The 21127-nt window shown below is 33.9% G+C and overlaps 4 protein-coding genes across 6 annotated transcripts; 3 read left to right on the forward strand and 1 right to left on the reverse strand.

Annotated features, from left to right (window-relative positions):
• The first annotated feature begins 383 nt into the window (after positions 1-383).
• On the forward strand, positions 384-4951 carry LOC130804239 (pentatricopeptide repeat-containing protein At3g09060). The gene is made up of 3 exons (XM_057668618.1): positions 384-2883; positions 4704-4822; positions 4931-4951. The coding sequence occupies exon 1, from the start codon at positions 605-607 to the stop codon at positions 2681-2683; it is 2079 nt and encodes a 692-aa protein (XP_057524601.1). The 5' UTR covers positions 384-604; the 3' UTR covers positions 2684-2883; positions 4704-4822; positions 4931-4951.
• Positions 4450-5767, reverse strand: LOC130804240 (uncharacterized). The gene is made up of 2 exons (XM_057668619.1): positions 5158-5767; positions 4450-5077 (listed from the first exon to the last, which is right to left on the reverse strand). Exons 1-2 carry the CDS (start codon positions 5491-5493, stop codon positions 4649-4651), a joined length of 765 nt encoding a protein of 254 aa, XP_057524602.1. The 5' UTR covers positions 5494-5767; the 3' UTR covers positions 4450-4648.
• Positions 5768-8213: 2446 nt separating this feature from the next.
• LOC130803709 (protein PSK SIMULATOR 2-like) lies at positions 8214-9617 on the forward strand. Its single transcript, XM_057667910.1, has one exon. The coding sequence runs from the start codon at positions 8214-8216 to the stop codon at positions 9615-9617; it is 1404 nt and encodes a 467-aa protein (XP_057523893.1).
• A 1971-nt stretch (positions 9618-11588) lies between these two features.
• On the forward strand, positions 11589-20445 carry LOC130804887 (CASP-like protein 5B2). 3 transcript variants are annotated; one of them, XM_057669527.1, is made up of 4 exons: positions 11589-12105; positions 17122-17260; positions 18051-18183; positions 18630-19568. In XM_057669527.1, the coding sequence occupies exons 1-3, from the start codon at positions 11975-11977 to the stop codon at positions 18177-18179; spliced, it is 399 nt and encodes a 132-aa protein (XP_057525510.1). In that variant the 5' UTR covers positions 11589-11974; the 3' UTR covers positions 18180-18183; positions 18630-19568. The 3 variants fall into 3 exon arrangements, with proteins under 3 accessions (XP_057525510.1, XP_057525509.1, XP_057525508.1); XM_057669526.1 differs by lacking the exon at positions 18630-19568 and adding an exon at positions 20042-20182 and having other exon boundaries at positions 11593-12105; XM_057669525.1 differs by lacking the exons at positions 17122-17260; positions 18630-19568 and adding an exon at positions 20042-20445 and having other exon boundaries at positions 11593-12105.
• Positions 20446-21127: the final 682 nt, after the last annotated feature.

Here is a 21127-nt window from a genome sequence, read left to right on the forward strand (position 1 = left end):
GTATATAGTAAAAAATTAGTAAATAAGGTATATTTTAAAATCTTTTGTGATTAATGAATTAAACTAATCTAATCAGAAAGATATTACATGATATACTAAGAAAAGTTGCGTAATTAGAACTTGAAAAGAGCGGAATTTTTTTACTATAAAGTCGACATATGTCCTAATTGTTTCTGCATCAGTATGTATAGATTATAGAACACTTATTCAATGTTACTAACACCAAACTCAATAATAAACACTTGGAGCACTCACAATGTTTAAAAAATAATACGTAAACTATTAAAAACGAATAAAGAGTTGAGAAGTCATTAATTTGGTGTTAATAATAACAAATAAATAGTTCACAAACTTTTTTTCATTTTTCAAACCTTTCTATTCTTACTTGCCTCTAAAAACAGCTGCCAAAGCCTGACCAAGAACTTAAATGCAGATATGTTTATACTCGGAATAAGTTTTCCCAAACACATTTTAGAAAAGTTATTAATAAAAAAAAATCTTATTTTTAAAAATTCCGGTTATTTTGACGGTTAAATCAAGCCATATGTACTTCAATCAAAATCCAATGCTCCCACCGCCATTGAAACCATTTTTGTAAGCTTTAATGGAGGAACTCCCTTCTTACCTCCCACCCAAAAAGCTAATTAAACTACTCAAATCCCAGAAGACCGTTAAGGCTGCTCTATCTCTCTTCAACTCTGCTACCCACCATCCAAACTATACCCATACCTCCCATGTCTACAATTACATCCTCCGTCGACTCGTCGATGCTAAACTTATTAATCATGTTACCCATATCGTTAATTTGATTGAAGCCCAGAAATGTAGATGCTCTGAAGATGTTGCTCTCTCTGTTATTAAAGCTTACACTAAGAATTCCATGGTCGAACAAGCTCTTGATGTTTTTAAACGAATGCACCAAATTTTTGGGTGTCAACCGGGTATTAGATCGTATAATTCGATACTCAATTGTTATGCGGTTTCTAATCAGTGGGATAATGCTCAATCTTTCTTTAATCATATTCAGATTTCGGGTATTAAACCCAATTTAGAAACTTATAACATTTTGATTAAGATTTCGTGTAGGAAAACACAATTTGATAAAGCCAAGAAGCTCTTGGATTGGATGTGGTGTCAAGGAATGTGTCCTGATGTATATAGTTATTTGACTTTGATTAATGGACTTGTTAAATGTCGAAACATGGCGGATGCATTGCAGGTGTTTGATGAAATGTGTAAGAGAGGTTTAACCCCTAATGTGACTTGTTATAATATTTTGATTGATGGGTACTTGAAATCTGGCAATGTCGATAAGGCAAAAGATCTATTTCGTAAGCTCGTAACTGATTCGAAAGCTTATCCAAATGTTGTGACCTACAATATTATGATCAATGGCCTCAACAAATGTGGTTTTTTTAAAGAGAGTTTGGAGTTTTGGCATCGAATGAGGGTAAACGAGCGAAAGTTAGATGTATATACTTGTAGTAGTTTAATAGATGGATTATGCAAGTCTGAGAATATTCATGAGGCTTCAATGGTGTATACGACGATGACTGAAGACGGGCTTGTACCTGACATTGTTACCTGTAATGTGATGCTTAATGGATACTGCAAAGCTGGGATGTTGAAAGAGTATTATCAATTATGGGAGTTTATGAGGATAGAAGATCTTTGCAATACTTCTAGCTTTAATATTTTCATTAGGGGCTTGTTTGAAAATGGGAAGGTAGATGAAGCAATATCTATTTGGGAATCACTACCACAGAATAATCATCATAGTGATTCCAAAACATATGGAATTGTAATTCATGGGTTGTGTATTAATGGCCTCTTGAACAAGGCACTATCAATCTTGGAAAAGGCGGAGGTTGAAAGAAACGCTGACGTTTATGCATATACACCATTGATTAGTGGACTGTGTAACAGTGGAAGACTTGATGAAGCTGTTAGTCTTCTAGATTCAATGACTAGCCGTGGACATAACTTGAATTCCTATGTTTTTAATCCCTTAATAAATGGATACATCCGAGAATCCAGAATAGAAAAGGCGATTACAGTTTTCAATGAAATGATCACTAACGGCTGCTCACCAACGCCTGTTACATATAACATCTTGATGAAAGGGTTATACAAGTCGGAAAAATTCGAAGATGCGTACAGGCTTGTGAAGGATATGCTGGAAAAAGGTTTTGAGCTAGACATGATTTCTTATAGCCAGTTGATGGATGGTCTTTGTCGAAGTGGAAATATAAGCAAGGCGCTTCAAGTGTGGGGTAAGGTTGTAGGAGATCTTACCCCTGATGTAACAATGCATAATATCATTATTCATGGTCTTTGTTTAGCTGGAAGAATGGACAATGCAATGCAAATATTCTCAAATATGAGAGTCATTGACTGTATGCCAAATCTTGCTACCCACAACACACTTATGGAGGGATTCTATAAAGTTGGTGACTGTAGTATGGCAAGTGCATTTTGGGCCTGCATTTTGAAAAAAGGATTTCACCCAGATATTATTTCATATAATATTATCCTCCATGGACTTTGTTCTAGCCATAGAATATCAGAATGCATGATTTTTTTGCATCATGCTGTTAGTAGAGGAGTGGTTCCTTCTGTTGCTACGTGGAATATCCTTGTTCGTGCTGTTATTGGTCATGGGGTTCTATTTTCTGGAGTATAATTGTTCTGATGCCTCACATGTGAGCTTTGTGACAAAAGGATGGGGTCACAGACTTGTGGCACAGTTCAGCAGTGTCCGATCTGTTGATGTATTTGGACCGGACCAACTATGCAATAGTCGACAATGGGAGATTTGCGACAAGTAAAGTTACCGCCACTTTGTACTATGAGATTTTTGCATCGTGGAAGTCGACATTCCAGGTTAGGGTTTTTTTAAGCAAAGGACCATTATTTGCTTGCTCATGCTATTTCTAAATTGTTTCATTTTTTGTTTTGATTTTCAAATTTATCCTACTTAGACAGAAAAATTTGTCTTTCTTGTGACCTGTTGGAATATGTGACTATGTATGTTATGCTGTAAAAATATGGTGCTCAGACCTTGAAATGTTGATGCATACCCGAGAAGTAGAAATACTCGAAGCATACCTGATATGATGAACAACAATAAACTATAAGCAGCCAAAACATCAAGGCAATACACGTATGTAAACAATGCAAAAGGGAAAATTTTCATAATCTGATCATCAGCACGAGCAGCGGCTCTAGAGCCGTCAAAATAGCCTGAGTGTCTAGGAAGTCTATGAAGCTGAAATCATTGCAAATTCCTTTGTCCCCACTTCCCATAGAAGGTAGATAAACTCGAAAAATAGAGAATACAAGTTTTGGAATGCACTCTTCAACTAATTCTGGCCTTGATCTCAATTTGGTTTTAAAAGTTAGCAGCACGAGAAAAAATACGACCCTTAAACATCTTACACAAAAAACTGGATGCATAGCTACAAGAATGAAGAACATGATCAAGATTCATCCTCAATATCGCCCAGCAAGCACAATCTGTTACAACTAATACCCCAAGAAGATAATCTATTGATAGTGGGAAGTTTATCTATAATCGCAGTCCAAACAATTATCTTACTCATAGGAGTAAGGAAGTTGTTGCATATGAGCCCTCTCCAAAGAACTTCAGGCAGATCACCTAAGAGTTTCTTAGAAACCTGCCTGATGGAATAAGAATACAGCGAGAATATGATAGACATGGATCCATTACACCCATAAGTGCCTTTTTTAGAAGCAATAGCTCACAGAAGTTTGAGGAGAGCAGCCTGTTCCAAATGAGCAATTCGATATGTTGAGTCCACAAAATTTAGGGAAACACACCTTGGACCAAGCCTATGTTACTCGGACTCTTCATTTTGCTTCACGTACCCGTGTCTGATCCTTGATACTCGGACATTGGTATGGCACTTAGACACTTCATTTTAGGCGTAAAATTGTATATTTAGACGATCAATACCCGAGTCCAAGTATCATAGGAGCAAGCTACATGAGCTTTACAAGTATGAGTAGCCTTACAAGCCCAAAGAAATATTTTCAAACTTGCTCAATCAACTTTATGATCTTCTTTGAAATAATGAAAAGTTTTCCCAGAAATAGTAGGTGCCTCTAACAACCAAGTTAAGGAGTTAAACAAGTTGATTTAAAAAGCACTAATGTTTAAGAACCGTTCCCTTTTGGTACAAAATTTACCTGCTTTTCTGTTTCTTAAGCTAATGGATGTAGTTTTAGATGCATCAACTGTTTTGCTTTCAAACAAGCCAACCATTACATGTGTAAACTTAAAACTCACTTGCATCAACATGCTGCACTGTATAAATAGAAGAAATAACAAACATTACATCTCATTCATTGAATATATATATATATATATATATATATATATATATATATATATATATATATATATATATATATATATATATATATATATATATATATATATATATATATCTCACATTTTTGTACATCCAAAAGCAATTGATATATATCTGTACACTCTGTACATCAAGAACAAAAGTTATGCTTGGTACGAAATGTTTTCGTGGTATAGAACTACAAGCTTAGCATGCGCTTTCAAATCTGAGGATGAGAACTGTTTGCATCATGTATCATGTTATATAGATGACATTCATCTTTTCTCATTTTCTTTCTTCTCGCTTTCATTCAAAAAATTCTGCTCGTAGATGAATTGGCTGAGCAGTCCTACAAATACTGCACTGAGGACAGCAATTTTTCGCCAGTCTGGAGACGAAGCAATATACGAATCAGCAATACCAATAGCCACAAGGCCAATCAATACAAGGTATATATTTCTCCTTGTCTTTGACGCAGCTGTATCTTTAATAACAGCAGTAATCTTGTTTGTTTCCTCCATAGCCTTAGCTTTTTCAATCGGTTTTTTATCTTGCAGGCTCTGAAAGAACAATCCTTCATTTCGACCTTTCTGAATTTCACCTTCAAAATCCGCCAACTCCTTATCTCGCTGTGCAATCTCCTCTTTGTTCATCTCTGACGATTCCTCAAACTCTTGCATTTTGCTTTCGATATTCTCCATAATCTGGTTACCATAAAAGCGAGCAATTACTAAAAATAGAATTCAATTAAGTGAAAGAAATTAAGGTGATGAACAGAACAGACCCGAGCACTGGCTTCATCAAGATCCTTCAACGCATTTTCACCAATAGCGTCTATTTCAGCGCTGGCTTCCTCAGCGAACTGCGTCAAATACGCTGATCGCTCATCCAAGTAGTCGGTGAGTCGGAGCTTTTGAGCTTGAAGCATTGCTATTCTGGCAAGTAGTTCTTGTTTTTTCGGGTCTCCCTCCGGCTGGGAACTTTGGGAATTCGATTCGTTGGACATGGACCGGCATAGTGGATAAGTGTAGAGCTTCTTTAAGGTTATTGTATGGAGATTTGAATGATGGAAGTTCCTGGTAGTGTTGAATGATGTTTGGATAAACTTTACTGCAACCATTTTTGTTTGAATGAGGATGTGGTAGAGTATTTCCCACCTTTCACTCAACTTTGTTTATCTGTTTCGCATCAAATATTTTTTTTGTATAACAATAATTATTATCTGCCTGTGGGGTCTAAATTGATTATAGCTTTTTTGCTTTGGGCTGGGCTAAAAATCACTATGTGTCATATTCTTATTTTTATAACGGCTAGTCTTGAGACACGTACCTCAAGTCCAGTCCATTAAAGACCAATGCCTACTTAGTGTATTCTTAATGCCTACTTATATTATCCTTATTGCTTACTTACCGTATCTTTAATGCCTACTTTTAATATCTTAAATGTTTGCTTACATTATTTTTAATGATACTTACAATATTTTAAAAAATATGTAATGGGCAAGCCCAATTAGAGATGGTCTCTTAAAGAAACCGTCTCTCACAAGAATTTGTGTTTTTATAATATCTTAGGTGCGACTGTTTTACTTGTGACTTATCTTATTAGACCGATTCAATTATATATGTCCTTTTTTGCGGGGCTGTTTCTTTTTAGTCCTCATTTTAAGGGAGTACAGGTATATATTGTTCGTCATCTTTTCTTACCCAGACCCTGCCTTTGTGCGGGATATTGGGTACGATGATGATGACGATGAATTATATATGTATATTTTTTATCAATTTTATGATCTAAAAGGATTAAAGGTTAATTTCAAGACTCAAAAGACAAATTTGAATACTTAAAAAATTAATTCTAAGGCATGAGAATTGATATTCTAAATCATGATGTTTGATAATTTCAAGACTTTAAAAGTCAATTGCAAGACTAAAAGATTAATTGAAGACTTAAAAGACCAATTACATGGCTTTAAATTCCCATCTTAATTTTAAAGTAGGTGACTAAAACGTTGAAATTGGTTTTTACGTCTTGAAATTAACTAAGTGTTGAAATGTCTTTTTGATCTTGAAATTAGCATGTCAGAATTAAAAAAAAATATTGGGCTTGGGCCAAGCGCACAATTTAGGTCGTCTTACAAGAGAGTTGTTGCTTGTATTTTTACTCATCTTTCTTTTAAAGTACTCTATCTGTTTCATGATACTTGTTACATAAGGATTTTTAGCACCGTTTAGTATTACACAAAAACTTGGACGTATGAGACCGTTAATTTGGGGCGGCCCTATTCGCGTGTGTAATAACATCACACGCTTTCCCTCATTTTTTTCAATTTTCTGGGCATTTATTAATTTTGACCTTAAAGGTATCAATTTCAACGTAAAGTAAAATTTAAACAGATCAATCAAAATAAAAAATTTCAATTTGGACCAATAAGTGATCAATTTTGACGTTAAACTGATCAATCTACCTAAATATGGTTCTGTTTTCACAATTTAAGAACGAAATTTAATAAAATGGTATTATTCTATCATTCTATGAATGAATTTCAAACAACAAATAAATGATCAATAAAACTATCAATAATAGTGTTAAAGCATTGCACAATACAAGTACTTTTATTCAATGCATACATAATGGTTTTAATGGAACATAAGAGTACTTAGACTCTTTAACCATCGATTAATAATAGTGATATTGCTCTTTCCTCAACAGTTTCTGTTCATAATGGACTTGAAAATAAAATTGTATGTGTAATGTTTGCTTACCCTAGATGTGAAGGTGGAGGAAGTTTCTATTTCGAATTATGTTTACAATTGATTCAATGAATGCTCTTGAAAATGTTTAAGAGTTCAAGACTTATTTGTTATAACAAAATTTAATTTTGATCTAAAAATGATCAATTCAGACATTAAAATGATTAATTATGATCAATTAAAACTTATAAAAAAGTTCAATTTTAACCTTAAATGTATTAATTGTGAACTTAAATAGATTAAGTACTGACCGTATTTTAAAAAATATTATAATTGGGTTGATTGGACTATCCGTCTCATATTGAGACGGTCTCGTCTCGTCCAAGACCAACTGTTTCTATTCAACCATATTTTATATATTGAGGCTAATGCGTATGAGAAAATATAGTCATGTGGGATCTTGTTTAAATCATCTAATTACATGCTTTTATAACACTAACTTTTTAATTTTTGATTACGTGTAACTCAAGATATAAGTCATTAAAATAGCACATTAAATTATATAATAAGTCAAATGTTTTAAGTATAATGGAACGGAACAAACATTACTTAATATGTCCATTATATTAGCAATATTTTTATTTTTATTTGTCTTCTTTAATTTTGCTATGTTTTCTTGAATGAATATAAGGGTTAATTTGTTTCAAGGATGAATGACCACCGTGTATAAAGCTTTAAGTATTTATACTATGATTGTGGGGTTATACTAAACCTAAAATTACGAAGTAACTTAATATTGAAACATATATGCCGCAGAGTAAATATTAATAAATATTTCTGGCATTCTACAAATAGAAAATATTATCTTATTTCCCTTTTTATAATTTTTTCAGATACGAGATAAGATTTTGATGTTATCAAAATATTTTATGAGTTGTATCGAACATATTTACCCATGTGTTAAATTTTCCCTGTATAAACATTAAACATGTGATGTCTAACAATAACATGAAACATTATACTCCTCTGAAAATGCAACTTAATTATAATCCTTTCAATTTTCCTTTTTCTTCTCCGATCATTTTTCTCTGCATGATCATGATCATGATCATGATCATGATATTTCTCTAACATTCAATCTCATCTAGCAGCCATGGTCAGCGGAATCCTACGCCACCGGCTTAAAAATTCTGACCACAGTAACCGATGGATATTCCGTCACTTTGAGAAGCGTCAAAGATTGGAGATTCTCTCTTTTGACACTGCTAAATCCATGTCTCGTTTAATATCTCTATATAAATCTGTTTCTGATGATCAGATTCAGCGCCTTAGAAAACAGCTTATTCATGGAACAGGAATCACATTTTTAATTTCAGACGATCACAACTTCCTACTAACTCTCGCTTGTGCGGAGCGGCTCGAGGATTTGGATGTTGCGGCTTCCGTGGTGTCGCATCTAGGTCATAAGTGTTCCGATTATGGTCTATTAAGATTTTTTCAGGTCTATATAGATCTTAAGAATGGCGAATTAGATTTACATAAGTTATATAATAATTATGGATCTAAGGAGATGGAGAAAACAATTGCAAAAATGGACAAGTTAACATCATTGACAGGGGAATTATATGCGATGATCGAAGAATTAACGCAAATGGAGGTTTTCGAGGAATTGATTGATTGGAGCAAAACTAATAATGCACCAAACACAAATTATGATTTCTTTATTAGTAAGATTACGAATCAAAGGAAGCTTGTTCGTCATCTAAAACAAGTTTCTCTATGGAATCAATCTTATGACAAGATTGTCGGACTTATGGCTAAGATGATATGTGTTCTTTATGCTAGAATCTTTCATCTATTTCGACCTTATATTTCAATTTCATCAAAAATAGGACATTATGATACCAATATATTCAAAGCAATGTCGGGTCCAACTCAAAGCACGTACAGAAAACCAATCCCACTCGTGCGGTTCTTAAGTAGTGATAGCACTATCTTTCTGGAGGAAGATGTGAAATTATGGCATGGATTAAGGAATTACAACAAGCATATGATGAAAACCAACTATGTATATAAGTCTGCACCGCCATGGACGGTTGGAGGTTGTGGATTAGCAATCAGGTATGCTAATATCATCTTATTATCCGTTAAGTACTTGAATGAAAAAGCTATTATTGGCGATGAAGCGCGACACAATTTGTACAATATGTTGCCTTCAAGCTTAAAATCATACGTGAGATCGAAATTGAGGATTGTATGGAGAGATTATGAGGATGGTATAATGTATGATGGTGAAGAATTAGCAGAAGGATGGAGAAAAGCAGTGGAAGATATGTTGGAATGGCTAATTCCGATGGCTCAAGATACGGTTACTTGGCAAGTTGGGAGGAATGTGGAGAAGCAGAGGTTTGATTGTAAGCCAACTGTGCTTTTGGCTCAAACTTTGCATTATGCTGATTTACAGAAATGTGAGGTTGCTATTGGGGAGGTATTGGTTGGGTTAAGTTGTATATGTTTGTATGAGAATCGTAGGGTTTCTTGTTTGGATATTTATTGATTAAGGCCCTTCTATTCTTGTATTTCTACTTAATAATTAATTGATGTGTTACTCTTGTGCAATTCACAACAAAAACAACTTAATTTGAAGATAAAATTAATTTCGAGTAAAGAAGATTAGCTACAAAATTAACTATAAAATAATGTGTCGCTAGCTTGCCACAAAGCATTTTTGTAGCTAATTTTATAATCAAAGTTGGCGACATACAGTTTTTGTAGTTAATATTGTCGCCGACTTTGTGAGCGGAATTAAAACTACAATTCAAATTTCAAATTAAATATTACCCCTCAAATTAACCCAATTCTAATCCCAACTTCCTCTCATTTCTATAAAAACCCTCCACTCTTACTCCCTTTTCAAATTTTACGGTTTTCATTGTTCATGCTTTATTTATACTCTCTTTCAATCTATTATTTCTTCTCTCTTAATCTACATTTTCCATTTTTAATGCCATTTGTAGAATCTGATTATTCTTAGTTAATCTACTTCATATAAAGCCACATTAGTAGACCATTAATATTTTTTAAATAATAAAATAAAAGTTTCTTCATAACATAATACACACATTAATAAAGTTTTTTCATAACATAATGTAACATTCAAAATCATGCTACTTAATTAACAAAGTAATAAATTAGTAGACTATTAATATTTTTTAACACACACACATATACATATATATATATATATATATATATATATATATATATATATATATATATATATATATATATATATATATATATATATATATATATATATATATATATATATATATATATATATTAAAAATGATACGGCTCTCTTGGATCCACAAATCGAGCTCTAAATATTTTTTCAAGACCCAGATTCAAATTCGTCAAGGTTATATGGATCTAAATTCAACCGATCCAAAAAAGTAAGACTTTTGTTGACATCTTTATATATGACTATTAATATAGTCATTTTGAGGAAAAAAAGTGTTTAAAGATAATCAATGAGAAATAGAGAGCTTAACGATATTTGATGGCATAAGTAATAAAAAAATGAATATGGCTTAATGAAGAAGGAATATGACTTTGTAAATAAATGATTCTTGCCATATTCTAAGGGTATAACACTAAATACATGATATTATAATAGAACTAACAGAAAAAATATAGGTTTGTTTTATTAATGCCATGAAGCTAATTAGTGTACAAGTTTAATACTATTATGAAAAAAACTAAAATAATTCTACATCTTGTATTTCGCCCAAGTTGAGTGCGACCCTATAAAATCATAAGATTATCACTGATCACCTTGACATTATAAGTATTTACTTTAAAATTATAAAAGCAATTGACTTCAGATTGTAAATAATCACTTAATGATTATAAGTGATTATTAAAATGTTATATGTGACCAATTTAAGACTAATGTATATATTGGGTCAACCCAATGTGAAAATTTCATTTGAGAATTTGTGTATTATGTAATAAGTTTCAATCACATTTCTTCCGCTTTTTTCGGAAGAGGTACTATATGGTTTGTTTGTTGTCGATGTCTACCATTAAACGAGAAATGAGTATGATGGTAACGTAAGGTAAAACATTATATAACAAATATATAATAAAAGTAATAATAAAAAAAAGAAAAATTGTCCTAAATAATCTCATTTATTATCCATCTGCTGTGAATAATTACGGTTGGTTATTTCAAAATAATGCGACCTTCATATATTTGTTTCTAGTAGCACCAATTGTCATATTTTAACCCGCTACTGAAGTATCTACCACCAAAAAGGAGTATGACTAAACCGACGAAGAAGTATAAAAAGGAAGAAAAAATGGGTGCAACGGTTAATTGGTAACTAAAATCGTCAATTAAAATGTGACAAAAACTACTGTCAACAAAACATATATATAAAGATTGAATTATTTAAGAATAATTAATATTAAAGATTATTTACAACATACGAGCAATATGTGAAATTATTGGTAAAAAATTTTCATAAACGAAAATCTATCCACGAAATCTAAGGTGTTCTCCAAACAAAGCATGGAGAAAGTAATGAGATTAGTGAGTGGGTGAGTCAGTCCGCCCCCACAGACCACAGTGTTCCAGTGGTTACAAACCAAAGAGGTGATTGAAAAGCACCCGATTAAGAAGGGGAGATTCTAATTCTACCAGTATCACACTATATTCTTCTGATTACTATTACTGAGTATTTTCTTCTCAAAATCAATGTCCTCGCACTTGATTTGAGTTTACAATTTCCATTTTTGTTTGATGAACAACTTGATTGGATTCTGGGATGGTGAATTTCGATTTCTAGGTCAAATTTTATTTCTAGTGAAATCGAAAGACTAAATCAGTGTGGAATTTAGTCCTCAAGTATGAAAGACGTGGTAGGAAGTCCAGGAACAAAAACTGGATTGCTACTGAGAATAGGTCAGTGTGGATTTGCTGCTGCTTCTATTGCGCTTATGGTTTGTTCTGCTGGATTCTCCAATTACACTGCTTTCTGGTATTTCACTTTCCGCACTTGGGCTGTTTTTTCTTGTTTCTGTTCATTGTTAACTTATTAATGGATTGGAGTTGATTGTAAGATGCAATTTGAGTTTTTAACCTAGTAATTTGAGGTTCTTATTGATGCAATGACTTGCATAACAAACTTTTTGATGTGAATTTGGTGTCTATTATCATCATTCTCCTTAAAGAAACTAGATCTAACATATAAAGGAAGTGATTGAGGCATTTAGTTAAATATAAAGTAGGTGAAAAACTAGTTATCTTACTAACTGTCAGTGACAACTGACACGACTAGTCAACTGGAGAAGACCTTTGAGGAATTTAATTTGCCGGAAATAGTAATGATCTCTGTAGGTTTTGGTGTTTCTTTAGTATGTAGGGGAAATGGGATTTTTAATTATGTGTAGAGCTACTTATTGTCGCTACGGGATTAGGATTTGCACCACTTAATTTTTTAATGTAATTTCAGAAGGTGCATTTCATGGCTTATCTGGGCTTTCAAAGATGATCATGATAAAACTTCTTATTGATGGATTCCAAGTTGCCTGTATTGGATCTCTGGAAACTCGGAATCTTCATTTTACTCCACTACATACATAAATTTGGATAGTGGGAGGACACTGGACTTCATATCAGCCCCAAACCTGGAAAATTCTCATGAGTTAGCTTATCTGACACTTGGACTCATGCCCATATTTGTTGAGATACTTGAGATGTGTAATCAAGGGTGAGTAACATATATGATGCTCCTATATTCGGGAAAAGCCTAAATTAAGGTTAAATTTGGCCTTAATTAAGATGTCTTGAGTAGTTTATGATACACTTGCATATGAATAATAGATAGCATTTGTAAAGATGAAAGTTTTGAAATTGACCAGATTGAGAGAGATTTGGCCTAATATGATGGTACGAGGGAAGTAATTTAGTTTTCTAAGGCCTTTCACATTTGTAAAGGGTAGTATCAAAGTGCTTTGCGGCCTCTCTACATTATGCATAAAATATAAGTGAAATAGAATCATATGGGGTTCTGAAGGAGATAATGCTACTAGCAGGATAAAGTTCAATTGTAAACTTCTTTTGAATGAGTACAACACTAGTAATTAGTAAAAATATTCATTGCCAAGAAAATAATGAGATGTCCCATACCATTATGCAATTAACGCCTGGGTTATGTGAGAAAATGTAACACACTGTAGTGTGGCAAACAAACCATTTAAAAATAACCTTGAGGTTTATGTATGAGACGTTGAATGGGTGGACATACTCTAAAGGACATAATTTGATTTGCTGACATTAGAAAGGTTCTTGGAGTCGCATATGTTGAAGATAACGAGAAACAATTATTTTTGTTGGTTTGGTCATGTGCAAAGGAGCTTGAAAATGCACTGTTTATAAAATTTGAAGTTTACAACTCTAGGGAGTTTAGAAGAGGACGAAGCCAATTGAATACGCCGAGAACATGAGTGAAGAGGGACAAGTATTGGGATTCATATAATAATAGTTAGGAATGAATAGAGGAGGATAATTTTTGGGGAGAAGGATCAATTCAATTTGATGTTGTTGGTGGTAAATTAGTATTTAAGATAAGGCTCGAATTAAATATACTCTTTTTTAGTGATGACATCTCACGTTGATTTATTTTGTTTTATGTTGCTAACCCCATATAGTTAAGACTAAGATTTTGTCATTATTGGCATTATTCTAGTTTACTCCATGAGTATTTTGATCTTAGAGGAATTGTGATAAATATTTTTGATTAGTTAACGATGTCACGCATTTAGGACTTCAAGAGGAACCAATAAATATGGGAGATTTGAAGTTAATATATAAGAACTAAAGATGATTTGAATTACGACTCGACATTACAAAAGTGGGTTTGAATTGCCAAGCATACCTATAATTTGTATAGGGATTAGGGCCATTATTTCAGTCTTTGTTTTGGTGGTTGGTGAGTTGTTTTATCAAGGAACTTAAAACTACCTGTATTCGATTGCCATGGTCTCAACAAAATATCACCAGCATCCATAGGTAACATCACATAATATGTCATCCATAATTCCTTACCAAATGAAAATGAAGTCAAAGCTATTGTGTTAAACATAAGTACTCAATTCAAGTGCCATCAATGAGTCAATTAAATTTGTATCGCTCTATTAGTAGTATGATTAAACTTTACACCAACTATGATCATAGAGCACACTTTCTCATTCATTGGAAACAATCTACTCGTTGTGGTTGGTTGGATGCACGTGAAGTAGCCTTCTAATACTGTCATCGACCCAACTTCACTTTCCTCAACATCTCCTTTGGGTAAAAATTTTAACAATCTCGTTCTCCCCAAGGGATGCTATATCAACCAAAGTCATAATACTTGCTTACATTTGCAACTACCTTTCTTACCTTTCATGTGTGTAACTTCCTTGTATTCAACACAGTGTCACATGATCAACTAATCTCCTTGTGATTCTTGAATCGAGAAAAGCAAATCATGGTTCATTTTGGGCTATTCTTGGGCAAACTTGAGCAAATCACGAATTCAAGAAAGCGAATTAGCTAGCGAATCATGTTACACTGTTTCTTTTTTGTGTGCCTCTTCTGTCATAACCAACTTAAAAGCCTCCTCCTAGTTGGAATAAGGTTAAAGTTCCACCTTGTTAGTTATCTCTTTGTTCATCCTTTAAGGAACCTTGTTAAAGGGGTTGATAAAGGTTTGATTGAAATGGACAAAAGTTGGCAAGGAATGATGGTTAGCAATTTGCAATATGCGGATGACAATTGTCTATTTATATATATATATCAGATAATGCTAAAAATTTCAGAATTACCTTAGACATCCCATCTCTTTTTGAGAAAATTTACAAATTGAAAATATACAAATAGAAATCTAGTCTATTTGGAATAAACTCGAGGGTGAGCGAGATAAACCGAATGGCTTCCATGGATAACTATGCAGTGGCATCGTTTCCAATTACATATCTGGGCCTTCTGGTTGTCATTAGCCTTTGCTCTAAGGATTTTTAGGCATCTATGAATGAGAAAGTTTTGAGAAGATTGAACGGATAGAAAAAGGTGTTGTTCTTGTTTGGAGGGAATATCTCGATTGTTAAATCCTGTTTGTGCAATACTCCTTTTTATTTTCAGTCCCTATATACAATTCTAGGTTGTCAGATGTTTGGATGGAATGGTGAGATATATTTTGTGGCATGGCGTCTGATGCTCAAGGAAAGATCACTTGATTTGCTAGGACGAAATTATGGGATTAGAGGATTTACATAAAAAAATATGGCATTGTTAGGGAAATGATTGTTTATAAATCCGCACGAATCAAACTCTTTGTGGCATAGGATAGTACGAAGCAATTATGGTTCTACTACATCCTCCTCCAGGGAAGTGAAGGCCAACTTATCTAAGTTCTTGGAAGGTTAATATCACAGGTATTTCTTTCATGTTTATCTCTTACTTTATTATAAGAGGGGAAGGGTAACACTATTAAATTTTGGGAGGATGTTTGGATGGGGAACATTCTTCCAAAGATGTATTACTTAGACCATATCATCTCTCTTTGAATGAAACATAACTTACTGGTTATGGAATTTCTTTCTTGAGATGAGAATAAAAATCTAGTTGCCTGGAATATTTTCCAGACATGATCCACTAAAGAGGGATTGAGAATAGATAGTTGAGTTACTAGATATTCTCCACAATTTTAGGCCAACCTAACTCAAAATCTTTCTCTTGCGCTTCTTTTATGCAAACCTAGTTTCTCATATCCAAGTTCTTTTTGACTCTTTCTATTCTATTTGTCTAAAAAAATTTGGAAAGCTAACGTCCTTAAAATGGTCAAGGCTTCTTGTGTGGTTGGTGGCCATAGGGAAGTTGAACATAATGGAGAACCTTCAATTAAGAAGACCTTAAAAGGCCTTAAATCCCTATGTTTTGAGACTGGAGAAGATAATGATCACTTATTCCTTCATTGCAAGATGACGAGTGAATTATGGTAATGACTGTCTAAGATTAGGGGTGAAGAATAGGTTGCTCCAAGAAGGATTGGAAAATTTCTTTTGATTAAACAGTGTGGTTTGGAATGGGTAGGGATAGGAATAGGGATCTTAAAAGATGTGGGTGATTTGTTCTTTTTCCATTCTATGGTCAATACGGCTAAAGAGGAATAGAAAAATTTTCAATGATTGGTTTCTACCGGTGGAGGTGCTATCGGTGGAGGTGCTACGAGAGAGCTGGTTTTTTTGACATCTTTAGTCTTTGGGCTCAAAGGAAGATGCATTTTGCTAATATGTGTAGCATGACAACTTCCTAGCTCACATATCCTAAGACTACCCCTAGCCAAGTCAGCTTAACTATGAAATAATTTAAGAAATGTGTCATACATGGCATACTCTTAGGGTCTTAAATAATGTAAAAGAATAAAAGTTGTTGGAGTTGTATTTTTAGGGGGTTATGTTAGTAGTCTTTTATATGCTTGTATTCTTGTTTGTATTTCCCTTCCCATATCTTATAAATAGGGGGGAGTATGGGATGTTTGAGAGGATAGGAAATATCTAGAGAGAGAAGTGGAAACATAAAGGGGTATTTGGGAGACTCGAACGTCCCATACTTAGGAGTGTCTGGGAGACTCGAACGTCTCATACTATCGTTTTTGTATTCATTAATAAAGGTTGTTTTGATTACCATCTTGGCTGATCTGTTACAAAATGCTTCTCACAATAATGATGCATCTTTTTTGGTATTATTAGCTTGTCAAAATCCCGTTAAGGTAACCATGGAAAGCATTGCAAATTACTTACATATCTAGATCTATAGGTTTTCAATTTATGCTTTTTAAGCCAAAGTCCATAGTCTACTATTATGTTGTGGAAGGGTTGTACTATTGAGACATTGTGTTTCATCATGCGATGAACTTTTTAATTTGGTTCCTAAAAAATTGATCAACTTGTTGTAATGAATTTGTAAGCATTTATAATCAAAATTATAAACGCAACCATCACAATTACAGGCTGGCAATGGATCAAAGCTATCAAAGTTCATCTCACTGCATCCATTTTGCTATGTTTCGTTTCCAAGATTCGGATAAAAAATCTGGTGCTCAATTGCATAAGCAGAGCACAATGGTTTTCACTGAACCTCTCTCCAAGGTCTACCCACATCACCCTCTATAGATTGTCAAATTTCTTCCGGCTTAGCTCTTAGTTTTGTGAAGCGCGTGCAAGCACCTTGGGCGAGCAATGGGTTGGTTCCTTGGTAGGGCTAGGCGAAATGATTCTTTAGAAGAACGCCTTATAGCGCCTAAGTCGAGAACCTTTTGGTTTTGGCTTTTGAAGAAGCATATTTGATGTGGGCACCCGCCACTTATATTTAATCTTGTCTTCTCTGTTTCTCTTTTCTTTTTATGGGTTTTCGTCTGGGTTTTTAGGTTTTGAATTTGTATTTAGGGTTTTGCTGCCTCTCACCCAAGGCTAGTGCCTTTCACATTGGTTTTGGGACCCTTAGCGCCTTAGGGCCCTTCGCACCTTCTAAAACCAAGCTTTACGTTTTGAGAGGGCATCTTCACAATATCACAAATGGCTATTTGAGATTTTAGTAGCTGCTTCACATGGTCTCTATAGTCTACTAGTAGATATGCTGAATGTAGAAGTATTTTTTTATGATATGGCAATATACTCTGGTGGATTCTGTAAACAATGGCATAAATAGACAAGCTGGTTTGTTAGCTATAAATTTTTGAAGTAAAGAATTCTGTTCATCTTTTGTCTGCTGTTTAGTTTGATTGATTTTAATGTTTCTTGGTTCAAACACTAGCTAAAAACTTGTATGACTCAATTTCTTAACTCCAACTAAGCGTATGTTTCAGTTTCTTTCTCTTTAGTCCGTGCACCCTTTGGTTTGTGTGCTTTGTAGTATTCTCATCAATTTCTATTGATTCAGCTATTTGGTTGCATCTATGGGACTTCAAGTGCTTTGGAGCTTTGGTCTTGCATGTCTGGATGTTTATGCCTTGAGGATAAAGAGAGACCTTCAAAGTCCTGTCTTAGTGAGCCTATTTGTTGTAGGTGACTGGGTATGTAATCAAAAAACTATTACCCTTTTACTTATGTGCCTTTTCTGGGGTTTGTTGACATTAATAGCATTTATGTTCTTCTGAGATCATTATATGGCAATACATTTGGGATGTGTGCATTTTTAATATGGCTGTGCTGTAGCCAGCCTACATCTGGGTTATTGTGGCCCATCTCCATTGAAGCAAATGGAAACTTGTATCCTAGCGACTTGTTCAGAGTAAAGTTAGAGCCATCATGATTTTGTGTCATTTTGTATGAAATATTCCATCTAATTGCTCATACCTATAGACTACCCACTGAATATGATTTCTCCATTGATTTTCATACAAACTATTGCTACCTATCTGAATACTTATCTGTAGTGAAAATCATTGAAGTACATGTTTTGTTGTGTATGTGCATTACTATGGTAAAATAAATACCTTGGTGTGTCTCTTATGTCAAGGAACCAGCTCAACCAAAAGTTTAAGCGAGGCCCAATTTATGTTATAATCTATAACGCCTCCCCACACGAGCTCTTTGAACTAGAATTATGGATTCAACTCAAGTCTCTTTCATACTTGGCACTCATTGCTCCACCTGAAAGGAGGGTTGCATAAGATTCGAACTCGTAACTTGGGCTTCTGATATCATATCAAGGAAACAACTCAACTACTGATGGTTGAAGCTCCAAATATATGTTATATACTCTATCATAATCTATGTATGATGGATCTTATATAAAAAAATTACACTCGACGCCGTTACTATTATTTCGATTCGGTGATTATTACTACAGTAGCCAATAAGTGAATAAGCTGACATCATGAAAATTACTCCATGTCCTATAATCTCCGATCATTCAAGGTCATTAGATGATGCTAATTCATTGTCGACCATAATTTTACTTTTTGGGGGAAAAGGGTGATGTGGTTATGATGAGCTAAAAGAAGACTCAAATTCTATTCTGATGAACAAAGCTCGAGTTATTATGCAGCGAGAATGAAATGTATGCTTGTAGTAGAGCATAAGCTGAGTTTGTTTGATGCAGCCATGCAGGCATCGAACAGAAGGTGGCCATGGCATAAGGGTGTACATGACCACAGTGTACGCATGGATGCATGTTAGCTAGTTTCGATTTTGAGTCGTTTCTTTGTCTTGGTGTAGCAAGGGTAGATCTTCCTAATGTGTTCTGAACTTTCTTTGTGCTAACTTGCTTACTAGAATTAGTGCAGCATTATTATATTCGGGTGTATTTAGGTACTTTTGTTAGCTTTGTGTATTTCTTTGTTCTATGTGTATCATGATTGTTTTAGGTAATCTTCAATATACATGTAAGGAATGGATGTAATTCACAATTTTCAGACTGAGCTATATTAAATTGCAAAGTTCATTGAGTTTCTAATGAGAAGCTATGATTCGTAGTTGAGATAAAATCCGATTTAAACTAGTTTCGATAGCATGGTGTTATACAAAGCTTTTGAATCTATATTTGTCTCGTGTTCTTTGGTTGGCAAGAAACATTCATTTAATTTCACCCTTTGCAAGGTTAATACGCTGCACTGTCTGCAGATAATAGTTGACGCCTCTATTCCCATTCTTGTCAAACGGTCTAAGTCCTTATTACATATCTTCTGTCCTCAAAGCAAATATAAAAGCATATTTAAATATCCAACCGTTCATATTGATCCGTGTACGGTATAGTTTCTGTCCTCCCTGGGTCGGAACTTATGTTATTTTCTCCTCATGGCATGACAATAATTTTTTTTAACTGAACAAGGTTAATGTCTCACCTTAGATATAGCATCTGATGTTTTTTTATCAAAAATTTCTGCTTTTTCATAATACTCATCAGTCACCACTGAACTTTGATACTAGGTGACGGCCATTTTGTCGCTTGCAGCTGCATGCTCATCAGCAGGAATAGTAGTATTGTATTCAAAGGATCTTCACCTCTGCAGACCGACGTTTCCTTGTGGCAAGTACCAATTATCTGTAGCCTTTGCCTTCATCACCTGGTTTCTTATTGCGTTGTCTTCTCATCTGATGTTTTGGATCTTGGCCTCTGTTTAAAATCGAATTGAACATACAGAGGCTGCTTATGACATGATGAGTCTAGCGCCCGTCAACCTTGTGTAAATCCTCGATTTTCCTCTTTTACGTTTTGACTTCTTTTTATTGTGATTTGTATACACTTTGGCTTCAAACAGGGACAAATATTTTGAAAACTCCTTCAGATTTGTTTTCATTCATTAGAAAGGCAATGCAGTCATTGTTGTGTTTGTACTATTTCAGTACTTAAAAATTTTATTTGCATTTGCTTTTCTTCGTTCGAGATTTGCTCATATTTGGGTGCATTATGTGCAACTCAACAATGGAGGTGAGATTCGTTTTTGCAGTTCAGATGAATCCAGTTTAGCTTGGGCAATTGTTAAGTCCAAACAAGCTTTACAATTGATTCCATTAAGTTCTATCAAGTTCTTATTATAAAACTTACAGAAAAAAAGATATTCGGAGAATAGTTGCATCGCATATGTTTAATATGTTTAAGTGTATGTTTTGTACAAAATATATAGTTGACTCGTGATGCGTGGGAAACACAACTTATAGAAACTAGAATATATAAGAAAAAAAAAAGATAAAAAAAAAAGAGCATTTGCTGTTCTTACACCATTTATTATTTTGTCCTTTTAAAAATTATGTTTTTTTATCTTTGTTTTGTTCGTTATTACTAATAGCAAACAAAGTCGTGGTAAATAATTTTCTCTTGTTTGCTATTAGTAACAACAAATAAACTCTAACTTTAAGCTCGAACACAAAAATATATATTTTAGAAATTAAATTTTCCAAAACTATTATTAGGATTTAAAAAAATTATTTTTTAATTTACCTCCTAAGGATTAGAAAGAAACCCAAAGGTGAAAACATATGTTTTTGACTTTTGTGGGGTAAACTCCTTACATA

The sequence above is a fragment of the Amaranthus tricolor genome, chromosome 17, assembly GCF_026212465.1.
Source record: "Amaranthus tricolor cultivar Red isolate AtriRed21 chromosome 17, ASM2621246v1, whole genome shotgun sequence".
Lineage (NCBI taxonomy): Eukaryota > Viridiplantae > Streptophyta > Magnoliopsida > Caryophyllales > Amaranthaceae > Amaranthus > Amaranthus tricolor.